General features: G+C 41.6%; 1 protein-coding gene across 1 annotated transcript; it reads left to right on the forward strand.

Moving 5' to 3' along the window:
• The first annotated feature begins 2,347 nt into the window (after positions 1–2,347).
• On the forward strand, positions 2,348–9,916 carry LOC118840828 (BPI fold-containing family A member 1-like). The gene is made up of 8 exons (XM_036748186.1): positions 2,348–2,444; positions 4,556–4,714; positions 5,328–5,487; positions 7,021–7,128; positions 8,176–8,325; positions 8,573–8,657; positions 9,248–9,311; positions 9,850–9,916. Exons 2-8 carry the CDS (start codon positions 4,567–4,569, stop codon positions 9,888–9,890), a joined length of 756 nt encoding a protein of 251 aa, XP_036604081.1. The 5' UTR covers positions 2,348–2,444; positions 4,556–4,566; the 3' UTR covers positions 9,891–9,916.
• Positions 9,917–10,125: the final 209 nt, after the last annotated feature.

Genomic DNA, 10,125 nt, shown 5'->3' on the forward strand with positions numbered 1-10,125 from the left:
GTCACTTAACCCCAATTGCCTGGCCCTCCCCACTCAAAAAAAAATCCAAGTATCTAGAAAACTGTTTTAGAAGGAATGGAGAAGTAGCACTCTACGTTGGTGATGGGTGTGTGTATGTGTGCTTACACCAGTGAAATTATGGATTCTAAAAGTATTAAAGTATATATTTGTTATTATTGTCATTATTAATAAAACTCTTTCTAATTACAAAACATTTTCACAAACTTTGTCTTATTTTGTCCTCAACATCAGATAATTTCAGTTGTCATTACTGTTTTATAGATGAGGTTCATAAAGGTAAAGAGTACTTGACTCAAGTTGCATGTCTAGTAAGGAATGCTACTAAGATGCATGCCTTGGTCTTCTGACTCTGACACCACAACTCTGTCTGTTTCTCTTTGTCTCTGTCTCTGTCTTTCCCTTTCCCTGTCTTTGTCTTTATCTCCCTCTGTCTGTCTTTGTCTCCATCCGTCTGCTTTCTCTGTCTCGCCATCTCTCTCTGTCTCTGTCTCTCTCATAGAGAAGCCTAGAGTTGGAAAGACTCTTAGCCAACCTTCAGCTGAAATATGACTCCAGTCTATAATACCTCCAATAGATGGTCACTCAGCCTTGATTCCCAATGAACAGGAGTTTGCAGTGTAATTAGACAATGTCTTGGAAGAGCTCCATTAAGATGTTCTTCCTTATATGGAATTGAAATCTTAATTTAGTAAAAACAAACGAACAAATAAACGAACAACTTTCAATGAATTAATTGTCCCTTTCGCGAGGGCGCACAGGTTACTTAATATAAAACCAGTATTTTATAGCAAGGGGCAGTATGGTGTAGCGGGAAGAGCACTTACTGTCTTTAGAGTCAGAGGACCTAGGTTCAAATCCTGTTTCTGATGAACCTGTGTGACTTTGGCCAAGTTGCTTAACCTCCATGGGACTCAGTTCCCTCATCTTTTAAAAATGAGACACTGTTAGACGAATATCCTTTGGGGTCCCTTTCTAGCCCTAAATTGAGTATCTTCAATCTTAGTAATACCCTCTTTTTTCACAGATGAAATTAAAGCCCAGATATGGGAAAGTGATTTGTTCTAGGTATCACACTGGATCAGTAACAGTTCCAGGTCTAAAGCTTGGCTCTCCCAGCTCCCATCCTCATACTCTTTTGATAGCACTATAGTAGCTCCTCCTTTGGGATGAGATTCTAGGCTCCCAGTCAGTTTCAGTGAATTCTTTTTCTAGGTCCTGCAGGAGATAAGAAGGAACCAGAAGGGATACCCCCTTACAGACCCAAGCCTCCTCCTAAGCCTTCTGTGAGTCAGTGGAATAAAAAGTGGGAGATGTGCCCAAGATCTTTCAAATCCAGGAGAGAACCCTAAAGGATTTCCCACCACCACCAAACCCTGGCCCCAAAAGGAGTTTTTTTCTCATAGCACATGCATTTAAAGCCTAGGACAGTATCTTGCATATATTATGTGCTTAATAAATATGAGTTTAATTAAATTAAGTTGAATTTGCCAATTGGAAGAAAAGGTAATACCCTCTCTTCTCTTGATTAATAAAGCCTTGATGCAATGAGAAGAGCACCAGATGTGGATTCAATGGGCCTGGCTTCCAATTCTAACCCTGCTAATGCCTGCCCATATGCTCTGTGCCAACTCCTCCTCCCCCGCCATTCTGGTCCTCAGTTTCTTCATCTGTAAAAAAATTTATATATCTTCTAGAATTTGATTCTACAACGAGAATGATGACCAGAATGAAATATAAAACAAGGCCTCCATTTCTGAGCTGAGATCTCTCCACCAAGTCAATCAACAAGCATTTATTAAGTACCCAATATGTGTGAGGCACTGTACTCAGTGATACTAAGATACAAAGACAAAAAACAAACATTTTCCACTCTTAAGGAAATTGTACTTTATCAGAGGGGACAATATGTACATATGTAAGCAAATCCTGAATAAATACAAAATAAATACCAAGGTTTTTAAGGGAGGGAAGACAAGTCTTAAAAGCTTTCTTCTTTTGATGTCTTAAGCCTGATCCTCCAGTTCAGGAAAACCACATGCAGTAGGGATCTCTTGTCTGACCCCTATTCATTAAAGCTTCAAGTCTTGAGTAACATTTCTGGCTCAAATTTGCTTCTGTTTAATTTGTCTCTGAATTGGCTTATGTGCCGTACCACCTTCCCCCATCTCCCCAAGTGTAATCATCAATTATTGACTTTGGAGGATAGTGAGAAATACCACAATTGTGATATTTCATACTGCTTTCTTGAAATCTGTCATCACATTCTTCATTTCCTGATTCTTCTGTCAAGTTTTGCTATATAAGGCCCCTCTTCTCAGCAGAAGTTGAAGGAGGAGGCAGAGTATCTGAGCATTCATCCCTGCCGAGACACCTCTGAGAGATCCAGGAAAGAGCAACCATTCCAGGTCCATCTTCACTTGGAGGTAGGACAAGAAGCTTCTTTGCTTTTCCCATGCCTAAAGAAAAAACCCAACTTTCAAAGACCCTTTTCCCTCAAATCCCTGCAAGCCTCAGCCTCTAGGTTAAAGAATTAGGTGAACAAAGCAGCTTTCCTAATGGACCTTGTTTGCCTAATTATCCAAGGCACAGCTGAGTGAGTGTATTTTAAAATCTAATAGGACTGATGAATCTCAGTACAAATGTACATCTGTTTGATTGGCTCAAGAAATCAACGACAGGCTAGGAAGTGGATCTGTAAATTCATTGATATAGGGAACTGACAGATGAAAAAATTCCCTCTACTAATACAGGTCAGCAACTGATAGTCTTAGAGAATTGTCGAGATGAGTAGGGAGAGATCAAATGTCCAGGATCACGCAGCCAGTATGTGACAGAGACACTGACTTGAAGCCAGATCAGCCTATCCACCATATACACACAAATAATATATACATATATGTATGTGTGCATATTCACACACATGCATGTACACATACATACATATATGCATAGAGAGATAGAGAGATAGTCTAGCCACTGTCCCTAGATCAATGATATTGCTTAATCGATGACATAATTAACTGTCTGGGCAGCCTTGGTCAAATCCTTTCCTTGTGCTGGATCTCATCTTCTTCCTCTGTGAAATGAAAAAGGTTGAACTAGATGGTCCCTAAGTTTTCTTCCAGGGCTGACATTTTCTCATTTGCCTTTCAGTTCACACATTCTGTAACTGTAGAATAGATTCTTAACTGGGATGTGTGTGTGTGTGTGTGTGTGTCTGAACCTCTTTGGCAATCTGCCGAAGCTTATGAACCCCTCCTCAGAGTAATGCTTTTAAGTGCATAAAATAAAATACATAAGATTACAAAGGAAACCAATTACAGAAAAATATAGTTTCTGAAATATTGCGGGGAAAAACCCCACAAATTCACAGACTCCACATTAAGAACTCTCTAGAAATGGGAAATCTGGAAGTGATAGTAACAGTAGGATGGTTGGGGTAAATTGTGAAACCACTAAGTTGAGTAGACCTTTTTAATATGATGATTTGAATACAAATTGAAGTTTGTCTCTATTCAGGGCTACCCAATTGAGTGTTTTGACTGAAGCCTAACTAGGCGCAGAGTATCTTCAGAAAAGTGCTAGAAACAGCCAAATTCTTGAATCTGTGATGGGGTTTTCCAATCTTTGTCCAAGCCCAGGAAGTAATAGCACTTAGACTCATCAAATATTATATTGAAAACGAACATTAAACATAGAACATTCAATGTCAGAGCTGGAATGGCTCTTAGAATTATAGAAAGACATCTTTAATGGCAGACCTGGGGCTAGAACCCAGGGTTCCCGACTGCCATGGGGCTTAATATTCTTTCCACTGCAACACTCTAAGTGCCCCACTGGTCATGCCACTTCATGGGAGACTAGTGAAACTTGAGAAGACCCAAAAGGAACCTGGTACTCCCAAATGCTCAAGGGGAACCTGTGCAGGATTACAGGAAGTAGTTTTAGGTCAAAGCAAGTGAAAGTGGTACCATGGAATAAACACGGGAATCTGAGCCCTGAGGCTTTACATAGGCCAAAAACAGAAATTCAAGAAAAGCTAAGATGTGTTCGAGGCGCTCCTTCACAAATGATGTAGCAAAACAGAAATTATGCGTGGGGCACAGGCCTAACCTAAAGGAGGGAACCCCACCCCCTTATTTTCCCTCAAAGAGACTCCTTGGGGACCCAGTGAAGAAACTATCTTGGGCTAAGGAACCATTGGCATGGACCTCTGAGTAGGGGGACAGAAGGCATTTCTTCCCTTTCTTCCTTACCATGTTAATTTAAACCTTTAAATTTCCCTTTGTCTGAATAGCAGCAGTAGCTAATTTAGTTAGAGATTTCTAAATATCACAAGTGGGTTCAGAAGGACAACTTAATTTTCACTTTGTATTTAACTTTTTTTAGACTTGCCTAATGTGTTTGTTCTTTTGATGCCCCCCATCAACTCTCTCCCCCCGCCCCAAAAAAAGGTTCCTCGCGGCCCTAGGAGGCTGCTGGTGCTTGTCTCTGGTCTGATTCATGTTGGCTCTTTGTTCTTCCTATGGATCAGGAGCAAAGAAGATGATTCAGATTTGGGGACTTGTTCTCCTCTGTGGCCTGCTCACACAAAGTTCAGCCCGACTTGAAGCCATCCCTGTGGATCCTGCTAGTGTCCTGAGCCCTGCTCAGTCCCTTACCCCACCAGATATCTCCTCAAGCTTATTAGGTGGTAAGCTACCCTCTTAGTGGGCGATTGCAGTGGAGTGAACAGGTGGAATTCTAGAATACCCTAGGAAGGGCACCTCAAGGGTCATCTAATCTAACCCATTTCTGAAGGATGAATCCCTTTTCTAGCATCCAAGGGTCATGATAATTCATGAAATTTGACTGATAAAAAAGGTTTTCCTTATAAGGAGTGAAATGGGCCTAAGTGTTTTGGGGAAGGGAGGGCAGTAGCATGGTGAGATGGGAAGAGAGGTGGCATTTGGAAGACGGGGAAAGCCTAAGCCATGGGTATATCAAAGGATCAAGACAGATCCTTCAAACCCTTCCCTATTGGGCATACTAATCTTTGAACTTTATGGAGGGCCTTGCACTTTGTGTGTAATAGTAACCCAAAGTCAGTCCAAAGCACAACTGGCCACTTAACGCTACACAAGGTCTAGTGGAAAGAGCCCTGGATTTGTAGTCAGAGAATCATGTTTGAGTCCCAGCTCTGCCAATTGCTACCAATGTATCCTTGGACAAGTCACAACTCAAATTCTTCCCCTATAGAATGAAGGGTTTGGGCTAAATGAAATCTCAGGTCTCTTCCAGCTCTAAATCCTATCATTCCATTCCAGGTCTCACAAAGGGACTTCTTGACTTAAACTTGCTTGGTATTCTCCATGATCTCCCCATCTTGGATATGCTGAAACCTGGGGGAGGTTCATCAGGAGGTCTCATTGGAGGCTTACTACCCAAACTAACCTCAATAATTCCAGGGCTGCAGAATATACTTTTGTGAGTCTCCTCGATGTATTAGCCTCAAACTTGAATGAAGAAATGAGAAGGTCCTTGACATAGACAGCATTCCTGATGTCCATGAAGGAAGGGGGCTAAAAAGAGCATGAGGGGAGATTGGGAGGATCTGTCCACTTTTGAGTGGCACAGATGGAGGAGAAAGAAGGTTGAGTAGTTAGAGAGGTAGGGAGTTAGAGAGGTAATTGATTTTGTAAAGTGATTGATTTTGTAAATCACAAAGAATAATTGATTTTGGAGAGGGAAGACCTGGGATCTATCTGATTCTTTGCTACTAACTTGCTGGGTGACTTTGAACTTTAACCTCTCTGGACCTCAGTTTCTCCATGTGTAAAATGAAGGAATTAGGCTAAATGATCATTAATGTAACTTTTAACTGTAAAATTCTTTGAGCCTACAAGAAAGTCCTTAGATTAGGTGCTGGGTGTGAGTATAAGTATCTCTCTTGGTTACAAGATAGCCCTCCCCTCCTCCACCTCGACCCCCCCACCACCACCACATTTCCAATTAGACATTAGGCAATGGCATTAATTAGTCAAGATATCAATAAATGAGCATTTATTAAGCTCCTACTATGTGTCAGGCATTGTGCTAGGCACTGAAGATACAAAGACAAAAATGACATCATTCCTACTCTTCCTAAATTTACAATCCATGGGGTGAGACAACATATACATGAATAAACATATGCAAAGTAAATTTTTAAAATATACTTATTTATATTAGTAAATTTGTAAAATTTAGACTTTTGCTATACGCCAAAATATGTGGAGTTTTTTGGCAGGAAGGGGTGGGATGGGGAAGGTACTAGTAGTTTGAGGGGGGAAGGTTTCATACAGCAAATCAGTCAATAAACATTCATTAAGAGCCAGATACTGTCTTAAGTGGTGACAATACAAAAAGAGGCAAAAGACAGTCCCTGCCCTCAAGGAGATCATAATCTAATGGGGGAGATAACAAGCAAACAAATCTGTAAAACCAAGTTATTTGCCAGATAAGAAGGAAATAATTAAAAGGAAGAGAGCACTAAAATTAAGAAGGGTCACTGGAATAAACTTTTGAAACACATGAGAGATTGTGGGAGGTGGAGGTGAGATGGGACAGCATTCCAAGCATGGAGGCTAGCCAACGTAAGAGCACAGAGATGGGAGATGGACTGTTATGTGTGAGGAATAGCAAGAAGGCACATTTAATTGAAACAAAGAGTTGGAAAGCTAGGTTGGGTTTAGTTGTGAAGAGCCTTTAAAGATAAACAGAGGAGATTGTATTTTGATTCTAGGAGTAATAGGGAGCTAGTGGAGTTTGCTGAGTAGGGTTCCAGCTGAAAGCCAATGACAAAGTTCAGAATTTATGGAACCTGTGGTTAAAAATATCCTCCCAATCTCTCTAGCCCCTTTCCCTCAACTGAGGAATGATTGGTGTTTGGGAACAGTTTGATTTTTGGTTCAAGATGTGGGTCATCTGCTAAAGGATACAAATTTGGGGAGTTCCCTTACAATGTGGATCTCTGTGCAGGATCAATGTCACCAATCCTGTCCTCTTGGAACTTGGGTTAGAACAGTCTCCTGATGGACACCGACTTTTTGTAACGATCCCTCTTGGAATGGTCCTGGAACTGAAAACGTGAGTTGACATTTGAGAGCCTAGAAGGTCCTGTTCAGGAAATGAGAGAGAACATTAGCTTATGGGACTTGTATCCCAAGGGATCTTAGGCTTATCCAGTGAATGAAGAATGGCAGGTGAGGTGGTAAATTGGGAAACATAGCCACTCTATTCAATGTACATTCTCTGGGCCCAGGGTCTATCAGGATGTGGTTTCATTTTCACCTATCCATGGAGGTTAACACTGAGAATCCTTCAACTTCAGAGAAATTCCTGACTTCCTTCATTACTCCCTTGAGAGATTATCACTTCATCTGCTATATCTCCTCCAAGCCATTCCTCAGGCCGTTAAAGCCTGGGATTCTATGCCATGACTGGTCACATGTGGCTCCCCATGACATGGCCCACTCAGATCTGTTCTAACAGCCCTGAAGCAGGAAAGTTGAAGTCAGGGGCCAGCTGGAACAGGACTTTGGGTCAGAAGACTTGAGTTTGAGACCCCAACCCAGTTGACAACCCTTACTTGTTGTGAGACCTTGGGCGAGTCATGACTCCTTTCTATGCCTCAGTTCCTTCCTCTGTGAAATCAGGAATTGACCCTGATAATCTCTCAGCTCCCTTCTAGTTCTGACAGCTAAACGGGTCAATGGAGTTTGCTGAATCCAAGAATTGCTGCCTTCCTGGGCACCGTCCAATTTCAGGGCCAAAGAATATGGAGTTGTTGCCATTTCTGTTTTTCCCCAATGGTGGGAGGCTGCACAGGGCCCACATTTTGCTCTGACTCTTAGTTTCTTCATCTGCACAGTGGAGATGATAATACCTGTCCTCTTGACATCATCAGGCATTTGAGAGGTTTGGTTGTGAAAATGCATGTGAGTTCTTTGGAATGAACTGAGTACAAGGGCAAAGTCTACATATGAACAGGGTGGGAGCTCCCTATGACCACAGCCCCATTCCTGGTTTGGGGTGACCAGTAGAGGATCTTCTCCCTCCTCTCTCTCTCTCTTCTCCACCCCACCCCTATCTGTCTCTCCAATCTGCCTTTATTTCCTTATTTTTCTTGATTAGATTACTGACTGGTGACCTTCTTAAACTGGATGCTAAACTGAATATCATAGTGGAGCTCATCGCAGTGAGGGATAAAGACGGAAAAATCCACTTGCAGATTGGGGATTGTAAGCAGGACCCTGGCAGCTTGAAGATCACTCTCCTGGAACGGTGAGTCAGCAAGGATCAATCTTTTTGGAGCCTGGCCTTACCAGCCAATGCCAATGCTTGATGGTGGGAAATGAGCTTTTATTTTCTCTCTTTTGACCTGTACTTTTGATTAGGCTCCAACAGAAGAAAAAGGCTGATTGGCCAGAGACTCAGGAATTTCACACCAATGAGAAAATATTCAATCTTGCATCCTGCTCTTACCCCCAGTGTGCTAATTCTTCATCTATGTGTTCCTTCCCTTTTCCAGGGTCGCACCAATTCTAGTGCAAGAACTTGTAGAGACAGTGACAAAAACTCTGTTTGAAACTCTCCCACGTGTGTTACAGAAAGAGGTAAATTGGAAATGCAGACTTCCTCTGAATCCTTAAGTCACAGTATTACTACTGGGCAGGCCAAAGTGCCCTGAGAGTGAGGAGACAAGGGATCATAGGATCATAGATTCAAAGCTGGGAAGGAATTTGGAGGTCAAGGCTGACCCCTTCCTTTTACAAATGGGAAAGCTGAGGCCAATAGAGGTTAAGTGACTTGTCTAAGGTCACATGGATTTTAAAAATGTCTGAAGTGGGATTTAAAACCAAGTTTTCCTGATCGCCCAGCACATTCCTACTATACCATGCTGTCTCAGTGGGATGGGATGAGATGATATCCTATCACTGCCACTGTAATGTTTTCTGGGCTTCATGTTCCCCAAGTGTAAAATGAAAGGATTGAATGAAGTGGTGTCAAAAGTCCCTTTGAACTCTATTAAATAATCTATGTTCTAAGGACCTTTCCAGCTCTGATATTCAGTGTTCTTCTATCTGACCACTGACAATCTCTCCAGGTCAAGATATCTCAATGATGAGAAGTCCTGTGGGATCTCTCTTCTGGTTCTGTTTATTGGTTCATTAATCTCACATTTCCTTCTGTGCTTGTGTTTTAGGTCTGTCCTCTGGTTAATGAGATCCTCAATGGTCTGGATATTACCCTGGTACATGACGTGGCTGGTAAGTTTCTGATCAAATATTCTTACTCTCTGTCGATGACTGATTGGATTGCTCAGATAGTTCTGCCATAGCTCCATGTTGTCATACTTGACATTTAAGAACTTACCACCCCAAATGGATGCAAATCTGGGATCTCCTCAGTTAAGATCTGCTTTTATTTTTCATCTAGCCTCAGACACCTGTGGAGGGTGTCAAATTCCTCATCTATAAATTAAGGGATTGGACTACATAATGTCTGAGGTTCTCTCTACCTCTAATCAATGATCCTATAAGGAGATTTATGTTGGGCTGCAGGGAAACTCAACTGAGCACAGCTTATTAGTTCCTTCTCTGCTAAAACTGGTTGTCCCCATTTAAACTCAGAGAAAAGGTTGCTGATCCATCTGATGGTAGGTTCTGGCCTCTTCAGAATCCTTTATCTCTGGCTCCTTTAAGACGGTTTTCTCAAAGTTTTAGAAGTGGGAACCAGAAACTGATCCTCAGGACCCTCTGTTTCACTTTGGCTTCACCAGTCTGAGATCTGTGTTCTTCCTTTCAGAGCTATTAATCCATGGATATTCACTGCATCTTAAATTGTAAACTTTCTCAAAAGAGACCAATCCTTTCTTCAAGTAGGTAAGGACTACGTACTTTTAATTTTCTGGGTTTCCTACTGCATTTTCTATGAATGCACAATTTTGGAATCTTAGACTCTAGTATCTGTGAATCCTAGAAATGTAAGACTGTGGAATCTGAGAATCCCAGAGATGTAAAATCATAGATTTTACATTTGCTCCTGACAGAAGCGTTTCCTGTTTTCAAATTTTCTCCTGCT

Source organism: Trichosurus vulpecula, chromosome 3 (genome assembly GCF_011100635.1).
Source record: "Trichosurus vulpecula isolate mTriVul1 chromosome 3, mTriVul1.pri, whole genome shotgun sequence".
Taxonomy (NCBI): Eukaryota; Metazoa; Chordata; class Mammalia; order Diprotodontia; family Phalangeridae; genus Trichosurus; species Trichosurus vulpecula.

Coding starts and splice junctions, on each gene's coding strand:
- LOC118840828 (XM_036748186.1), top strand. CDS start 4,567: ATGATTCAGATTTGGGGACTTGTTCTCCTCTGTGGCCTGCTCACACAA. Junction 5,488..7,020: donor GGGCTGCAGAATATACTTTT/GTGAGTCTCCTC, acceptor ATCTCTGTGCAG/GATCAATGTCACCAATCCTG. Junction 7,129..8,175: donor ATGGTCCTGGAACTGAAAAC/GTGAGTTGACAT, acceptor TTTCTTGATTAG/ATTACTGACTGGTGACCTTC.